At 39.8% G+C, this 19,783-nt stretch overlaps 1 protein-coding gene across 3 annotated transcripts in view; it reads right to left on the bottom strand.

The window, feature by feature from the left end:
• Nucleotides 1-19,783, bottom strand: part of EXOC4 (exocyst complex component 4) — an 806,015-nt gene that overhangs the window by 47,824 nt on the left and 738,408 nt on the right. For all 3 annotated transcript variants that reach the window (XM_024990789.2, XM_059885681.1, NM_001102207.1), the window contains 2 exons: nucleotides 13,495-13,673; nucleotides 10,037-10,196 (listed from right to left, as the gene is read on the bottom strand). In XM_024990789.2, the coding sequence (XP_024846557.1) occupies nucleotides 10,037-10,196; nucleotides 13,495-13,673 (339 nt within the window). The remainder of the gene's footprint in view (nucleotides 1-10,036; nucleotides 10,197-13,494; nucleotides 13,674-19,783) is intronic.

The following is a 19,783-nucleotide window of genomic DNA, read 5'->3' as shown; positions in this document are numbered from 1 at the left end:
TGTCCCCTCCATCTCCACCAGGACTGACCTAGTTCAGGCTCTACACATCTCTCTCTCTACAATTACCTTCCAATTGGTCTGCAAGGCCTCTAGGGTTATTGCCCTCAAGGCCATTTTCTATATAGTTGCTGAAATAATCTTCTTAGAAAACAAATCTGACCATCTCCCTTTTCTGCTTAAAGCTCTTTAGGCCACAACACGGTTAAAGTTATCACGCCACAAATATTTACTGAATGCCTACTGAAGACTCTTGAGAGTCCCTTGGACTGCAAGGAGATCAAACCAGTTGATTCTAAAGGAAATCAACCCTGAATACTCATGGGAGGGAATGACGCTAAAGCTCTGATATTTCGGGCACCTGATGTGAAGAGCATACTTATTGGAAAAGATCCTGATGCTGGGAGACACTGAAGGCAAAAGAAGGCAGCAGAGGATGAGATGGTTAGATAGCATCACAGGCTCAATGGATGTGAGTCTGAGCAAGCTTCTGGAGACAGTGGAGGACAGAGGAGCCTGCATGCTGCTGTCCATTGGGTTGCAAAGAGTTAAGACACAATTTAGTGGCTGAACAACAACACTGCATCCCAGGTATTGTTCTTAGCCCTGGAGATACAGAAATGAACAAGAGTTCTTGCCTTCTAGAGTTCATAGACAAGGAACAAAGAACCAAGTATATATTAAATACATCAGATGGTGATATGTGCTAAAAAATAAATCAGGGTAAGGAATACAGGGAGTGCTGAGAGGAGAAGCAGGTGTGTCTTGGAACTGTAGAGAGAAGGCCTCTGATGAGGCGGGGCTTATGTTGAGCCAGCTCTGGTCTCTCCTCAGGTTACACTTCACCACTGCCTGCCTTGAGCATCTGCTCCAGTCACCCTGAACTGCCCTTTCTGTTCCAAATGGCTCTCTCCCTATCCTGGATAATTTCAGTTAAGATTAGTATTGAGATTTTCCCTGGTGGTCCAGTGGCTGACTTCATGCTCCCAATGTAGGGGACCCAGGTTCGATCCCTGGTCAGGGAACTAGATCCCACATGCTGTAACTCAGTTAGCACGGCACAGCTACGGCCCAGCACAGCCAAACAAACAAATATTTTTAAAAAATTAAGTATTATCTCCTCCAGAATTCTGTCTTGATCTCTCTCAGATGTGTTAGGGAAACTCAAAAAGAGTTAGATATTTCCTTTACAAAGCTCCCCATTAATGTGAATACAAAACTTAAGCTACTTATTGCCTATAAAGTTTAGGACTTTAATCTTTAAAGTTCAATCTTTTAAAAAATTGAAGTATAACTGCCATATAACACTGTGTCAGTTTTTTTCTAAAAAGAAAAAAAAAACAAAAAAAACAGCTTTATTGAGAGTATGCCATACAATTCATTCATTGTGCAATTCATTCAAAGTGCACAGTTAAATGTCTTTTAATATATTTGTAAGGCTGTACAACTGTCAACACAATCTATCTTAGAACCACCCCTAAAGGAGACCTTGTACCCATGTCCCATTTCCTTCCAACCCACTAGCTCTAAGTAACCACTATGCATTCAACTTCTATAACATTAGTTATTTTGAGCATTTCATATCAATGGAGTTAACATATGATCTTTTGTGACGAGCTCCTTTCACTTAAAGTTTGCAAGGTTTATCCATGTTGTATCATATATTAGTACTTTTGTATTTATGGCTGAATAAATCTATTGTAGATATGGATTGATCATATTTTATTTATTAGTTGATGGTTACCTCGGCAGTTTCCACTTTTCGGCTTTTATGAGTAATGCTGCTCTGAACATCTATGTACAAATTTCTGTGGAGATATAAAATTTCATTTCTCTTAGGTATATACCTAGGAGTGGAATTTCTGGATTATATGGATACCAAGTGACGTGGGTTTGATCCCTGGGTCAGGAAGATCCCCTGGAGGAGGAAAAGGTAACCCACTCCAGTATTCTTTTTGTTTTTTTTTAAGTTTTATTTATTTGGCTGCACCAGGTCTCAGTTGCAGCATGTAGGATCCAGTTCTCTGACCAGGAATGGAACCCTAGCCGTCTGCATTAAGAGTACAGGGTCTTAGCCACTGGACTACTGGGAAGTCCCTCACTCCAGTATTCTTGCCTGGAAAATTCCATGAACAGAGGAGCCTGGTGAACTACAGTCCATTGGGTCCCAAAGAGATGGACACGACTGAACACACCCATGTGTGCGTGTGCACACACACACAGTAACTCTATGGCTAACTTTTTGAGGAACTTACGAATTGTTTTCCAAAGAGCGGTTGCACCGTTTTATATTCCTATCACCAATGTATTGATATGAATGTTCTAGTTTCTCCACATTCTCTCCAACACTTGCTATTGTCTGTCTTTTTGATTACAGTAATCCAACACTTGCTTTTGTCTTTTTGATTATAGTAATCCTAGTAGCTGTGATGTGGTATCTTATTGTAATTTTGGTTTGCATTTCCTTAGTAACAAATAGTGTTGAGGATCTTTTCATATGTATACTGGCCATCTATATGTCTTGTTAGACAAATGTTTATTAAATTTTTTGCCCATTTTTTTATTAATAGATTTTAATTCTTCCCAACAGTTTTAGACTAAAAGAAAAATTGGGAAGATAGAACATTTCCTGTTTAACTTATACCCAAATTCCCTATTATTAACATCCTACATTAGTATGATACATGTAGCACAACTGATGAACCTATATTGATAAATTATTAACCGAAGTTCATAGTTTATTCCCATTTCCTTAGTTTTTACCTAATGTCTTCCTCTGTTTCAGAATCCTACCCAGGATACCACATTACATGTACGTATCATGTCTACTTAGGTTCCTCTCGGCTATTACAGCTTCTTAGATTTTCCTTGGTTTTAACAAACTTGACAGTTTTGAGGAGAATTGGATGGGTATTTTGCAGGATCTTCATGTGGTGGGATTAATTTGATACTTTTTACTATATGGGTCACGATTTATGCATATTGATGCTGACTTTGATAACCTGGCTGAAATACTATTTGTCAGACTTTTCCACTAGAAAGTGACTCCCCCACATTCCACATGTACTCTTTGGAGGGAAGTAATTATGTGCAGCCAGCCTTAAAAAGTGGGCCTCTACCTGTAGATTAGCTCCATAATCTATCCGGAATGCTTCTGCACAGATTTTTCTCTTCCTCCTTGTTTATTACTGTAGTCAACCATTTACATCAGTATGGACTTATGGACATTTACTTGATAGTTTGGGTTGATATTCAGTAGTACTTTGTCTGTTCTGTTGCTCCAATGGTCCCCTCTTTGCCATTGGGAGCTCTTCCTGTGCCTCTTTGACACACTGTTATGTATGTGTGTGTGTTTAGTACTTCCTTACTTTCTGGTACTACAGTGAAGTCGCTCAGTTGTGTCTGACTCTTTGCAACCCCATAGGCTGTAGTCCACCAGGCTCCTCCGTCCATGGGATTTTCCAGGCAAGAATACTGGAGTGGGGCGCCATTTCCTTATCCAGGGGATCTTCAGAAAGTATTAATACTACAGGCTCATCTTGTCTATTTCTTGTTCCGTCCTACAATCAGTCACTTTCTGCAGGAGCCCTGCTTCCTTTTATTGAATAGCACTTAGAACCAGACTGGGGTACTAGGTATGCACAATGCTACTGGGATAGCTTTACCTAGTCTTAAATTAGGTTATTTGCTTTTGTATTATTGAGTTGTAAGAGTTCCATATATATTCTGGATATAAATCCCTATGAGATATGTGATATCCAAATATTTTCTCCCATTCTATTGGTGGTCTATGATGTACTGTACTTCTCCATATAAACCTATGTCCAGAGGAGGCAGTTCAGGCAAGATATTTTTCTTCTTTTGTTCCCAGGTACCAAACAGTTTACTCTCTATCAGTGCAGATTTTTCTGTTGTCTTCTGTGGAGTAGATGTTCCCACTCCATAGGGTACTATATATAGGAGATATAGGACTTGGTTAAGTCAATATGTACAGAACAGCTTCAAAGCTAACTTGGAGCTTCTGGAAGAGGAACTGGGGCTAAAGAGGGGTGAGGCACCTAGGAGCAGAGACTGCCATCATTAAAAGCAAACTCACTTAGCTGTGTGCTCTGCTTAGTCGCTCAGTTGTGTCTGACTCTTTGTGACCCCATGGACTGTAGCCCTCCAGACTCCTCTGTCCCTGGGAGTTCTCCAGGCAAGAATACTGGAGTGGATTGCCATACCCTCCTCCAGAGCATCTTCCCAACCCAAGGATCGAACCCAGGTCCCCCATATGGCAGGTGGATTCTTTATTATCTGAGCCACCAGGGAAGTCACCATTGGTTAGTCTCTCTCTGAGAGTGATCACAACTCCACTTCATCATGGGAACTGGATGAGTACCTTTGCTGGGAAGAGCAGGGCTTTCTTTCTAACTATTCAATGAGAAAAAAGGAGGCTGCCAATTTGGTCTTTTATATATTACACTAGAATCACACTAATTGCATTTCTGTTTGCCCCGAATGCTTCAGACCCTACCATGGAATTGAGGAGTAAGCAGCCTTCCCTAAATATGTTCCAAGTTTGTTGCTATACTAGGTAAGCTGTAGGGCAGATAAAGGAATGCAAACCAAAGCATTTCAGATATCTGATCAAGTCTACTAGGGGCTGATTCTCTATCCTGAGCTCATTTAACCTACTGGCAGCATTTAACACAGATGAAGACACTCTCCTCTTCAAACATTTTCTTCACTTCTAGGACACAAACCTCCCCTGTTTATTTTCCTACTTCATTGGCTGCTCCTTTTCAGGTTCCTTTGCTGATTCTTTCCCAGTATTCCAACATCTAAGCAGTGGAGGACCCAAGGACCAATGCTTGGTCCGCCTTTCTTTCTGCTCTATTCATTCTCATTGCAGTCTCACTTCTCACTCTGTCTCACGGCTTTAACATGACATTTATAAGCTAATGAACCGCAAATTCCCATTTCCAGTGTATATCACTTTCCTGAAAAAGCAGAGACATCACTTTGCCAACAAAGGTTCATATAGTCAAAGCCATGGTTTTCCCAGTAGTCATGTATAGATGTGAGACTGGACCATAAACAAGCCTGAGCATTGAATAATTGATGCTTTAAAACTGTGGTGCTAGAGAAGACTCTTGAGAGTCCCCTGGACAGCAAGGAGAGCAAACTAGTTAATCCTAAAGGAAATCAGTCCTGAATATTCAGTGGAAGGACTGATGCTGAAGCTGAAGCTGAAGCTCCAATACTTGGGCCTGCTGTGAAGAGCTGATTCACTGGAAAACACCATGATGCTGGGAAAGACTGAGGGCAGGAGGAGAAGGGGGAGACAGAGGATGACATGGTTGGATGGCATCATCAACTCAATGGACATGAGTTTGAGTAAACTCCAGGAGGTAGTGAAGGATGGGGAAGCCTGGCGTGCTGCAGTCCATGGGGTCACAAAGAGTCAGACACGACTGAGAGACTGAACAACCACCTCTTTCCTGAACTTTAGCTTTGTGTATCCAGGTCTCTCTTCTTTACTTCTATTTAGACATCTAATCAGCATCTCAAACTTCATATTTCTAAATCCAAACTCTTGATAGCCTCTTTGTATTTGCCTGCCCCCTCAACTCAACCTGCCTTTCCCGTCGTCTGGCTCATTTTCATTTCAATAAATGAAAATACCATCCTTTGAATGGCTCAGAACAAAAATCTTGGGGTCATTTGTTCACTTCCAATCCCTTAACAAATCCTGTTATCTCTACTTTTAAGATATATCCTAATCTGTCCATTTCTCATCCTCTCCACTGCTACAATTGTGGTTTGAATCACCACTATTTTTCACCCAAATTATTGCAATAGTTTTCTAACAGATCCTTCTGTTTCTGCCCTTGTGTGTAATTTCCCCTCCTCAGGAAAAACAGAAAATCATCTATTTTCCACATAGCAGCCAAAGCGACTCTTTTATAACCTGAGTCAGATCATGACATTCTTCTGTTCCAATTCTTCTAATAGCTTCCAACCTCAAAGTAAAGGCCAATGTTATACTGGTCTTCAAGATCTCAGCTTCTTTGATTAAATCTCTGACTCCTCTCTTATTCTTTCCTTGTTTATTTACTTCAGCCCTACTGGCCTTTCTTCTGTTCTTTAAATGCTAAATACATGCCTCTTTCTAGTTCTCTGCTCCTAGTGCTCCCTTCCTCAGAAGCTCCTCTATATATTTACATGATCTACTCTTCTTTAGGTCTTTCCTCAAATGTTACCATCTCATTGAGAACTTCCCTGAACACTCAAAATCACAAATCACCTTCATTATATCTGAATACACTCTATTCTTCTCAACATCGAATTTTTCACCATAGCACGTATCATCATCTGGCATACTTTGTATCTTACTTGTTTATTAGTTGGTCTCTCTTGCCCATAATAATGTAAATTCCACAAGGGTAGGGCCTAGAGAGGATGCACACTCAATAAACATTTGTTGAACAAATGAGTAAAAGGATTCCTTTTACTTCCTTATGTGATAGGACCTCACCACGTCCTGAACCTTAGCTTTCATTTCCTTATCTGTGCCAGCTTAAATAATGAGAGAGATACCAGTCTAAAGAAAACCAAGAAGACCACAGAATCAAGGAGAGATAATAGAGGTAACAGGAGAGATAAAGGAGAAAAGAGGCAACGGTAATGAGAGAGACCAATACAAAAGGGAAATGTGGGAAGAGACGGAAGTACTAGGAGGAAAATCCTGGGATTTTTTTCCCCCAACAATGGCTTCACTTGAACTATAAAGGCTGCCTGGGGATGGAAGTACTCATTCAGACTTTTCCTGTTACTCCTGACTAGTGGGTTGCTTCGAAGCACGTGACAGTTCAGGGTAAGATGTTCTTTGATGAAGGCAATTAAAGAGCACACTCAGAGTGGCCTTCCACTTTCTAGCTAGTCTGTAGTGATTTTCCAGGACAAAGCCTCTTTTTGAGCCTGGAAGTCAACGGTTGGGTCAAAAGGGTCAAAAACATAGCAGAGATCATTACCATAGGGGACAGGGTCTCTCAGCAGTTCTGGTCACATTATGGGTTATTTTGAGCCTTTGCTCACCCAAGATTTATTCCTATTAGAGATTAGCTGGACCAAAGGTGTGTACGAAGAGACAACAATACCATGAGTAGAAGAGTTAACATAAATGGAATGAGTCCAGATCTCTCATTTCTTTATTTTGGAAGAGTGTTCTATTTTCCACTGGTCAGGAAGGCTGTGAAAGTGAAAAGCTACAAGAGCCTTGCAACTTCTTGTTAAGTAAATTTTCTGACACATGGCAACTAGTGATTAATTACTACGTTAGGAGATAACATTCCTATAGAGGTTTGCTGGAAATACAGATGTTGTCTGTGCTTGATTAGACATTGCTTAAGGAATGCTGAGACACACTGCTGCAGTCTATTATTTCTGGCTATTTTGGTATCACTCTTATGTTTATTTTACATCACTTCACATTCAGTAGAATTGATGGAGCCCATTTCACAAAACCTGTCCCTACCAAAATCAAGAACAGGGAAAAAAACAACAACAACAAGGCTATAAAGTGTATTTAGTATATGTGTATGTAGGAGAACAAGAGAAAATGAAGGAGAAAGAGCCTATGAATAGTTAGGGATGTAGTATTCCTTCTTGTCACACTTTCTAGAAAGAAAGAATTGCAAAGGAGATGCTCTGTTTCTCAACAGCCTGTAAGAAAATGATCTCACATCAGCTGGTTAAAATGTATGGGATGTTAAAGATAAACTAGACTTTGCCATTATCCAAGCTCCTTACCACAAAAAGAAGCCTTGATTTGATACCTAGTCATTCGTCCAGTATACAAAGTGAGCACTTACTCTGGTTCGAAAATCTCGGCTTCCTGGAGCTTACAAGTCTAGTAAAGATGTGTCTTTCTGAACTGTGATCAGGATGGAATCATCTAGTGCTATATACTTAAGCTAGCCTATCTCCTCTCAAAATCCGTGAACAGTAACGAGAGCAGTATCTCTCCCAAGTGGTCATCTTTTAGCTTATAGCCACTTCCTTGGATATCACCCCCAAATCCAACCGTGACAGGCGTGGCTTCGCTGAAGAAATGCTTTGCTGGTACACGGCCCATTAATGTCAACCTCAACACTGCCCAGTCATCATTTCATTATTCAGATGCTAGGGTTTTCAGTATGTGTGCAGGCCCCATGGTGTCTGTCAAAAGCTGTGTTAATTTACTTACTTCAGCAAAATAAAAAAAAAATTCATTTAAAAAAGGATGATTGAATTTAGGAATTATATTCCTCAGAGAATTAGTAATGCTTCTCTGTATCCCTCAGGCCTCTGTGTTCTTAACTTCCCATTTTCAATGTTATTATGAATAGACTAATTCAATAATGAGATCATTCCCCATAAGGGAGGCCAAATAAATGCAGCATTCAGTCACACCTGCTTTCCCTAATCTGAGCAAGGAACGCTTTCCACTGAATTTAGCCTAACATAGGGAATTTAATGCACACACACACTCAAACAGAAAGAAAACAACAGAGGAGGAGGACAGAAAAGCAGAACGACAGGACAGCAATGGAACAAACGAGTGACAACCTGGAGAAGAAAGGTCAAAGTGAAGATGTTTGGCTATATGATTTCAAGACGAAGATCCTAGCGTGGATGTCCTAATGACTGTCAAAGTAACACAGCATTTCATCATCCCCAGAAGTTTCTCAACAATTATTTCAAATTTTATTAAACTTCTTCAGGAATCAAAAAGTCAAGTGCAAAGACACAGAAACACTAAATAATAGGCAGGAGCATGCCAGACTATTAAAAGCAGAAAACTTCCCAGCAATAAAGGGGTTCATGGAAACATTCATCCAGGTATAATCAGCAATAAAACACCAACCAACACCATAATCGTCATCCATCCTCTTCAAAACTTCTAAAGTTCTCATTAAAGCCCCAAAGATCCACTGACTTAAGAAAGGTGTGAGTAGCGTTGAGACCCCTAAAGAGAGAAGATTAACTCTTGCATTTGAAAAAGAGTATTACAAGGAAACCCTAAAGACTGAGATCAGCAAACCCTGAAAAGAGAAAGTCCAAACACTATTTAAAAAAAATAACGTTCAGTTACATGAAGGAACAGCATGGAGAGTGATGAGTAACCATTTTCTCCCCACCGAAAGGAAGAAGTGGGGATGGATTTCAACTGGGAAAGACAGAAGAGATGAAGAAATAGATTCATGTAAAAATACATTCAATACATGTTATTTATAATGAGAGAAAATGTAAAAAATCCCAATGTCTACAAATCTGCAAATATTAATAATCAGATAAATAAATTATGATTTACTTACCCCATGAAACATTTGTTCAGGCATTAAAAAGAGTATTTTCAAGGGACATTAATGGATATGGAAAAAACCATGTTTTCAAAGGTTACTAATGATATAGGAAAACACAAAGTAAATGAATAAAAAACCCATTAACAATTTTATAAAGAGAAATGATACACATGCCCACGAATGAGACTCACCTGTACACATAGCACATTCATAAAAACCAGGAGAAAGTATATCAAATATTGCATTTTTAGATTAAAAGTTTATGAGTAATGTTTATATTCTTCTTTGTATTTTAGGTTACATATTTTATGCTACATATTTTATGCAATGAGCACATATTACATTTACAATTAGAAAACAAAGTTACTGAAGTTCTGTAGTAAAAGACCTTAGGTTAGACAACAGGAAAAATTACCTGTTTCACAGTCATTAAACATTCAATAGAATTTTATAGACTTACTTCCCTATTACCAAAGGACATCTGTTAGTTCCATTTTTTTTCCTTTTCTAAAAGTGAGGTATAATTGACATATTAGTTTCAGATGTACAGTGTAATAATTCAATATATGGATATATTGTGAAAAGATCATTGCAATAAGTTTAATTAACATCAATTACTTGTTTCATTTTTTTAACTAGCTTTTTAATGATTAAGAATCCATTTTTATTAATGATGGAACACGAACTGAGTCCAGTCTACCCTCTCTTACCTTGCGAAGTCCAGGTCTGCCTCCCGTGACATGGTGATGTTGGTCAAATTCTGCTGCAGGACAAAAATGTTCCTACACATTTTCTTGATGCCAGACTCACTGATGCGCCGGAAGTACTGGGCCCCATTAATAAGGATGCAGGAGATCAGGTGTCCCAGGCCTGAGGGATCAGCACAGGGTGATGGGGAGGGAGGAGACAGATTAATGCCATCTTGAAGAAACGGACACACAGGATTCCTCTCTCTAGTCCTCAGAAAATGTAAGTGACCAAAGAAAACTTAGCTGTGATGGTTGGACCACCTGATCTTACAGTGATTTTGGAGTAGTTAGATACTGCCCAAGGAGTTACAAGTGGGGAGGCTTCATGCTGGTAAAAAACCGAGTACATCCACAGTTTCTGCACTGCCATATACAGCTAAAGCCACAGGCCAAGGCTTAAGAGTATATGCTGCTGCTGCTGCTAAGTCGCTTCAGTCATGTCCGACTCTGTGCGACCCCATAGACGGCAGCCCACCAGGCTCCCCTGTCCCTGGGATTCTCCAGGCAAGAACACTGGAGTGGGTTGCCATTTCCTTCTCCAATGCATGAAAGTGAAAAAATAAAGTGAAGTCGCTAAGTCATATCTGACTCCTAGTGACCCCATGGACTGCAGCCCACCAGGCTCCTCTGTCCCTGGGATTTTCTAGGCAAGAGTACTGGAGTGGGGTGCCATTGCCTTCTCCGGAAGAGTATATGCTAGAATTTTTTAAATTACTGCGTAAAACTTCTGTTTTTCCTGTTGAACTATTTTAAAGCAGAGAACACCATATATAAATACTATCATCTGTTTAGCCTCCTTTTCCTCCTACAAAACAGGTAGGGGTTGTACTTTTGGCTCAGAAGTTGATTGGGAACCTATGTAAATAAAAATAAATCAATAAGAAATTGGACTCTTGGCATTAATGTTAAGATACCTCAACGCTGACAATGGGGTATATTTCTAAAGGAGTAATGGGAGAGAACATAACTCGAAACAAAGTGGAAGGAAAAGCAGATCACACATGAACTGCTGAGTTCCCACAGGACTCCTGTGTAGTTTTTCAGGGGTCTCATTGAGTGAGTTGTTCTCACCGCCAAAGGACTGTCTTAAGGTCTGTGAAATTTGACAAATTGCTGGTTAGGATGTCAGCAAACTAAGAGATCCCATTTCAGGTTATCTTAGGTAATGAAGTTGAGGAATGTTGGTTCAGAACAACCCGAGGAACATGTGGGTTACCATTTTTAGAAGTTAGATTTCAATTCGAAATGCTTGGAACTAAGTAAACCTCTCTTCCTCCTTCTTCTCTTATTCTTACAAAGTTGGACTCTGGCAAGATATTTTCTCAGAAATCTCAAGTTAGTCTGACTAGTCGAGAATAGTCTACTATTTTTGTCTCAGGGTGCAACTTCAGGTTCAAAGGCTTCTTCTGTCTTCAAAGCAAGTTTTCCCTTGATTAGGATACATGTAGGAAAAGGACAGGAGAAGGCAACATCTCTTGCTTCAGCTGCTGCTGCTGCTGCTGCTAAGTCACTCCAGTCGTGCCCGACTCTTAGGGACTCCATGGACTGCAGCCTACCAGGCTCCTCCGTCCATGGGATTTTCCAGGCAAGAGTTCTGGAGTGGGGTGCCACTGCCTTCTCCATTGCTTCAGCTACACTCACCCAATGTGGCTTCAAGATGACAAATTAGCTACTCTTATAAGGTGAAGTAAAAAGCTTTTCACTCAAAGGGAAAGAAACACACACATGGATTTTACATTTAAAACTAGACAATTTATGAGAAAAATCTCTGTTGGTTCTTTTGCTATGATGCCCTTGAGCCCATAACTTCAGGCAGAATTTTGTTCTGCAGTGGTTTAATGTGGTCTGCCCTAAGCATAGACTATGAGGTGATGCACTGGTTATAGAGAATAAAAAACAGATTACAGAAATAAATGTATATAATAATTAAGCATGATAAATTATAATAATAAACCAGTTAAAAGTTGGTCTGCTTTGTATTATCACTATACTCCAGGAATTTTAAACAGTATCTGTGATTAAATACACCCCTTAAAAAAATAATAAAATATTTCTCCTTGCCACACCAAGAAGACTTGAGACCACTGTCACCTCCTCCACTTGGGAAATTCAATAATATGCCCTTGAATTAGAAAGTGATATGACAGGGGATAGCTAGCTCTTTTTAAGTAGGAAATTTCCAATTTATGATTTTTTTTTTTAGTTAAAATCTCTTCTGTGTCAGAGGATTATACCTCTATTGTTTCCCAGAAGGATTAGATGTCAAGAAATGTCTGGTCCAAATGAGAGGAAAACTCTGGGATGTGAATGGTGACATGTGGGACTTGGAAGAGCCAGTGTCAAAAGCCAGACGGGAATTCTGTGTGGTCAGGAGAGTGATTCTTAGATGGGTCCTAGACTGTTAAGACAGACAGTATGACTGCAGTCCCCAGGACACAGAGCCACGGGGCTGACGAACCTTTTTCATCACTTATACATTCTGGCTAAAGTCTTTCCGGAACATTCCCTTTCAGAACACATCTTCATCACTATGACATAATTTAATGAGAAAATAGGATTTTTTTTTGGCGGGGGGTGGTTTCTGCATTTGCTAGAAGCAAGACATGGTCATGCATTGACACTTTCTTTCTATCTTCAGGCTGCCACAATCCTTTGCAGTAAGTACCTTCTTGTTTTAAGTTACACTGGCTGAATTCTGTGAGACACCATAGATACTTTTGGCCCCGGGGTCTATGTACAAACCAACCGAAACAAGAAAAAAGCGGATATGACTGGAAGTCTTAAAAAAGGGTCCTTTGGAGGAATCCATCACGCAAATGATTTGGCTGGCCGCTCACTTTTTTGAATGTTGAAGGCAAACACCTTTGGGTAGTACTGCTGTCCACACCCTTCCTTGCTTCCTTGCCTCTGAAGGCATTTATGGATGCAGACTTCTCAGAGCTGCTGTTCATCAGTGGTTTCTGTTTTCTCTTCAGACAAAAATTCATTCTCTGAAAGAAAACGTCCCCTTCCAGGGATAATTTTAGCCAATGAGGGGATCTCTCAGGGTTCTCTTCTTCTTGCGTGTGTTTCTTTTTCCTTTATGAGCTCTTCTTGAGTTAATTTGTGGTCCACTCCACACACTTACCCAGCTCTCATGAGTGGTGTGTCAAGGAGGCAGCCGGGCTGACATCTGCCTCGTCTTGGATTAAATCTCCTCGTCAAGAAAGAGCAGACGGCAGCCACACTGTTGCCTACCTAGCCATACACAGAGAAGCTAGGTATTGCTGCTTTAATCCAAAAAGCAAAAAACACACAAACAAAAAAAAAATCAAAAACTTTTTACTACAAGTTTTGAGCTTCAGTAATAGAGAAAAAAATCAGGAAAACCTTCACCCTTCTTTCCTCCCAAACTCTCCGGGACAGGGGCAGGGTCTGACCTTCAAATATGTACTGGAACTTGTGCTGCTGGAGGCTGGCACTCATGGCTTCTTCAATGGCACTGATATCTTTGTTGAGCTTCACCACCAGTGGGTCATAGTCCATACTTTCCACATTCGCGACAATGGCGTAGTTCCCCTCCTTCGCAAGAGGGATGAGATAGTGGAAACAGTGGACCCTGGAAGAGAGAGAGATGGGGAAAGAAGTTGGTAATGATTCTTCCTGATGAAAACAACCCTCTTCTTGTGACAGAGCACCCAAATATTTAAGACAGCAGTGGCCCTTTAAATTTTTATGTACCCCTCGCCTCCAAAGTATTGGAGTTTCAGCCTCAGCATCATTCCTTCCAATGAACACCCAGGACTGGCCACCCACACGTACAGATATTTACTAAAAACAAATATACAACCATCCCACCCCTCCCCCATCCACTGGCAGGTACAGATCAAACAGGTTTGTTCTGTAAGTTTATTGATTGTTTTCTGTGCTCCATCTGATCTTGACAGGAAAGGTTCACTGGAAGTAGACAGGATGATAATCCAGAGTAGGGATTCTGTCACGCCTAGACCTGGCATCAGGTAATGAGAATATGCCTAAACAAATGGCCACAGCCTTGAACATCATCCCTAATATTGCAACCACAGGCTTAATCATCATCTTGGTGACAGACAATTTACAAACAGTAAATTCACCTTTCTAGTGTACAGTTTTATGAGTTTTGACAAATGCAACCAGTTGTATAAGCATCACCATAATCAAATTATAGAACAATTCTCTCACTTCCAGAACTCCATTGTGCCACCCTGAAGTCAACCTCTACTTATACCCCAAGGCTCTTGCAACTACAAATCTATTTTCTGTCCCCACAGTTTTGTCTCTTCTGGAAAGCCATATATATGCAATTGTATAGCATGTAGCCTTTGGGGTTTAGTGTCTTTCAGTCTGCCTCAAACATCTGAGATTTATCCATGTTGCTGTCCATTCCTTGTTATTGCAGCGTGGCCTCCTGCCTATGAATGTGCCATGATTTAGCCATCACCAGCTGACATCAGGGTTGTTTCTTGTTTGCAGTGATTATGAATTAATCAGCTTCACGTATAGGTTTTTATGTAAATATAATTTTCTCTTTTTCTTGGGTAAATATCTAGAAGTGGGATTGCTGCATCATATGGTAAGTATACATTTAATTTTGTAAGAAACCACCAAATTGTTTTCTAAAGGAGCTGTGCCACTTTGCTTTCCTACTAGCAATGTAGGAAAGAGTTCCAGTCGCTCTGCATTCTCACCAGCACTTTTTGTTGTTAGCTTTTTTTTTTTTTATAAAAACTTAAGCTTTGTGAAGGTATAACTGGCATTAAACGATTATAAGATATTTAGTGTACATCATGGCAACTTGATATATGTATACACTGTGAAAGGATTCCCTTCATCTAGATAATTAATACATCCATCACATCACATATTTATCCTTTCTTTTTTAAATTTGTCAGCAAATTTCAATTATACAGTACAGTGTTATCAAGTATAGTCTGGTTTACATTAGATCCTCAGACCTTGTTTATCTTACAGCTGAGATTTGTAGCCTTTTACCAACCACTTCCTATTTCTCTCATCCTCTAGCCACCACTTTTCTGCTCTGTTTCTGTGATTTCCTAAAAAAAAGATTTGACATATAAGTGATGCCATGCAGTAGTTGTCTTTCTGTGTCTAGCTTATTTCTTCTAGGATACTGCCCTCAAGTGTTGTCAGTTAAAAAAAAATTTTTTTTTAATTCATTTTAATAGATGTACAGTGGTGTCTCACTGGGGCTTTAATTTGCATTTTACTAGTGACTAATGATGTTGGACACATTTTCATATATTTATTTGCCATCCATACATCTTTGTATTCATATCACTTGCCTAAATTTTTATTGAGCTGTTTATTTTCTTATTATTAAGTACTGAGGGTTTTTAATATAGGCTGAAAAGAAAGTGTTAGTCACTCAGTTGTGTCTGACTCTTTGTGACCCCATGAACTGTAGCCCACCAGGCTCCTCTGTCCATGGGGTTCTCCAGGCAAGAATACTGGAGTGGGTTGCCACTCCCTTCTCCAGACCCAGGGATTGAACCTGAGTTTCCTGCATTGCAGGCAGATTTTTTACCGTCTGAGCCACCAGGGTAGCAAGTTATCAGACATGCGTTTTGTAAATATTTCTTCCCAATTTTTGGCTTGTCTTTTCATCTTAACAATGTTTTTCAAAGAATGGTTTTAAATTTTGATGAAGTTCAATTTAATAAATTTTTTCTTTTATGGCTGGTACTCTAGGGGTTAGCTTTAAGAAAACTTTGCCCAAAGTTACAAAGATTTCTTCCTATATTTTCTTCTGGGATTTTTACAGTTTGAAGTTTTACACTTAGATGTATGATCCATTTAAAAGGAAGTTTTGCATAGGATGTGCTATATTTTTATAATCTGTTCAGTTAAGGAAATCCAAATATCTTGACTGTCAGTGTGTTTTTATGATAGGTGATCACTTTAACAGTTACTAAAAACTAAAGATTAATTTTGCCAGTAAAAACTCTTTCTGACATTCATAAGCTTGAAGTGTATGGTTTTGATCAGGATACCAGTAACTGCACCAGTTACAGTCCTTCCAGAATGAGACATTTTTGATAAAATGAAAATTGAACAACCCTGGAGTGGGATTCATGCCTGGGGAAACTGACTGCTATTTCACAGTTGAAATTTAAACTAAGTAACTCTTAGTTGAAAATAAAATCAAGTCATCAACGCTAAAATACTTTTACAGTAAACTATAGACATTACCACCTCAGACAATGAGGCTTCTCAGGTCTCTCAGCCATAAAGAGTCCGCCTGCCAATGCAGGAGACCTGGAGTCCATCCCTGGGTTGACAAGATCTCCCAGAGAAGGAAATGGCAACCCACTCCAGTATTCTTGCTGGGAAAATCCCATGGACAGAGGAGACTGGCAGGGTATGGTCCATGGGGTTGAAAAGAGTCGGACACGATTGAGTGACTGAGCACGCATGCATGCCTCAGGCAACGGGAAGACCATGTGCAATGGCATGAGGGTGTGAATGGAGGACAGTTTTAAGGACTGACCAGAGGTTCCTTTCAGTACATAGAGATGACATGACAGAGGCATGAAGTGAGCTTGGGGAGGTGGTCAGGGACCAGGTCGTCATAAGATTGAGGTCATCTCAACAGGATTTTAAGAGGTGAAATGATATAATCAGATACGAGTTTTTGCAAGATGATTCGGCACAGTATAAAGAGTAAATTGATGGTAGAGAATGATAGAAACTAGAAGTAGAGACTGCTTAGGAAATGACTATGAATTGGAGGTGTTTATGAGATACTGGACTTCCCTGGTAGCTCAGACAGTAAAGAACCTGCCTACAATGCAGGAGACTCGGGTTCAATTCCTTGGTCGGGAAGATCCCTTGGGGAAGGGCATGACAACCCACTCCAGTATTCTGGCCTGGAAAAGCCCATAGACAGAAGAGCATGGCAGGCTACAGTCCGTGGGGTCGCAGAGTCAGACACGACTGAGCGACTAACACTTTCATGAGATACTGAAGTGAATGGCAGACAGGAGAGAGAAAAACTATTTTAAGGCACTAGCTTCCTCTCCCCAAATGATCAGAGATGAAAAAGAACTTAAAATAGTCATTGGCAAACATCAAGTTCAGAAAAAGTGGGTTTTTTCCTTTGGAATTCTGGCATGTTGTCGCTGACCTTAACATGACTTTGGCATTAATATTTTTTCTGCAAATATTGCTGATTACACAGCAGGATGGTTGGTTTTCAGAAAGCGCATGCTTAGGATCCCAACAGAGACAGGCAGTTACTGCTGAACCCACTTAGAACCCTCCTGATGGTGAGAGAAATCAGCTGATAAAGGTGACATTCTTAGCATCTGAGACTGAAATGGCAACTTAATTATCCTCTTCTAAAGTCCAGAAAGGGGAGAAAACCAAAAACCAAAAAACCTCAACCATTTTTAATGGTCTCACCACGTCTTTCATCTCTTGGGGTTGTCACATGCCTTATGCTTCAAACTGTATAAAAAAAGCACTGCTTGGTGGTTAAATGTGACCTACAGGGACACAGGTAATATGTCACATGTCTTTCAAAACAGAATCTACTGGCTTTGACAGCACTTTTTGGTTTGAACTATAACAATGTTCAAGAAAAAGATGGGCTATAGATGTAAAAATATTTGGGGGAATAAGACAAATTTTTGGTGTCTGAAGTTCTAGACTTCTTGCTAGCTTTCGCCATTAAATGCGCTGCGCCCCGCCTCCTTTTTCTGTTTGTTCTGGCTTCTTGGGTAAAAGTGCCAGAGAATGCCAAACCAGCCACTTCTTCATCGTACCAGCTCCAGGACCACAGGTCCTAAGCTGATTCTCCTTTACAACTGGATGGGAACAAAACTAACCTTAGCTGATTATGATGACAAGGATGATGTCGGGCCATGCAGTCTTTGTACCTCTTAAGTATAGGGTTGGCCAAAAAGTTTCATTTGGGTTTTTCCGTAACAGCTTATAGAAAAACCCAAACGAATTTTTTGGCCAATCCAATCCATATGGTGGACTGTGAGTTTCAAACTAGTTCACTATCTTTGATGAGTAGCATGTTTTGTTTGGGGAACCTGCACTTGTTTTATCTGGGTTTGATTTCAAACCAGCTAAATCTCCAGAGTCACTGAAGTTTTTACTGAACACTTACTATACAACAGGACTGTTACAGGTTCTAGAGCCAGAGCAATGATGAGGCACACCTGATTCCTGCCTCCCAGGCGCTAAAAGTTTCTTCCACAGTCACCCACTGTGGGCACCCATAGCCCTTAGCCGTCTCCTCTATTGTAGCGTTGGACTACTACAGTAACGATTTACTTGGGGTTCTCCTTATTCATTTTCTATCATTAACTGTACAAACAAATGAAATCTTGTTACTGTGACAAGGAATGAATAAAGTATGTCAACATCCACTATCTGAGCCGTACATGGAGCGCTCTGTCTAGTTTTTTGTACCATACTTAAGAAGAAGCAAAGACAATCTGGAGCACATTCATAGGAAAGCAACCTGAATGCTGAAACCATGTTAAAAGAAGATACAAGAAAATTTAATTTGGAAAAAATAAACATATTTAGTGTTTTCATTTACAGTTAAGTAAAGATAATTCTGCATCCGGGACTCTAAAACTCAGTCTTTTTTTTGTAATTTAGTCTTAAAATGATCCTTTTTCTATTTTTAAATTAATGAGGAAGGAGATATGGCAATAGATGTTACAGCACTGAATGGTTTCTTGTAAAGTTAATTATTAAATAATGACTAAAATATGCTTAACATTATTAAAAATACTATTGCCAAGATGTACAAAAATTTTAAAAAGCAGGTTAGAGGTTAAGGATTAAAATGATCTTACTCAAATGCCTTGAAAATATCACACTTTAAATTAACTACACTACAAGCTGATAATTCCAAATGAAGACCACATCGTGTACCTATGCAATCAATAACATAAATTCTAGGAGCTGTGAGAGTAATTAATTTGATGGTTTTCTGCACAACCCAGGTAACAGAGGCATCAGGGTATTACTGTTTCTTTTTTTCCTCATCAGTTGCATTTATCTATTCACAGAAAGTAATGTCTCTGCTTTTGAATATGCTACCTAGGTTGGTCATAACTTTCCTTCCAAGGAGTAAGCATCTTTTAATTTCAAGGCTGCAGTCACCATCTGCAGTGATTTGAGAGCCCAGAAAAATAAAGTCTGACACTGTTTTCACTGTTTCCCCATCTATTTCCCATGACGTGATGGGACTGGATGCCATGATCTTCGTTTTCTGAATGTTGAGCTTTAAGCCAACTTTTTCACTCTCCTCTTTCACCTTCATCAAGAGGCTTTTGAGTTCCTCTTCACTTTCTGCCATAAGGGTGGTGTCATCTGCATATCTGAGGTTATTGATATTTCTCCCGGCAATCTTGATTCCAGCTTGTGTTTCTTCCAGTCCAGCGTTTCTCACGATATACTCTGCATAGAAGTTAAATAAACCGGGTGACAATATACAGCCTTGACGTACTCCTTTTCCTATTGAGAACCAGTCTGTTGTTCCATGTCCAGTTCCAACTGTTGCTTCCTGACCTGCATACAAAATTCTCAAGAGGCAGATCAGGTGGTCTGGTATTCCCATCTCTTTCAGAATTTTCCACAGTTTATTGTGATCCACACAGTCAAAGGCTTTGGCATAGTCAATAAAGCAGAAATAGATGTTTTTAT

This window comes from Bos taurus, chromosome 4 (assembly GCF_002263795.3).
Source record: "Bos taurus isolate L1 Dominette 01449 registration number 42190680 breed Hereford chromosome 4, ARS-UCD2.0, whole genome shotgun sequence".
NCBI classification, from domain to species: Eukaryota; Metazoa; Chordata; class Mammalia; order Artiodactyla; family Bovidae; genus Bos; species Bos taurus.
Note: the sequence above shows the minus strand (reverse complement) of the source record. Positions and strands in the feature narration are given on the sequence as shown.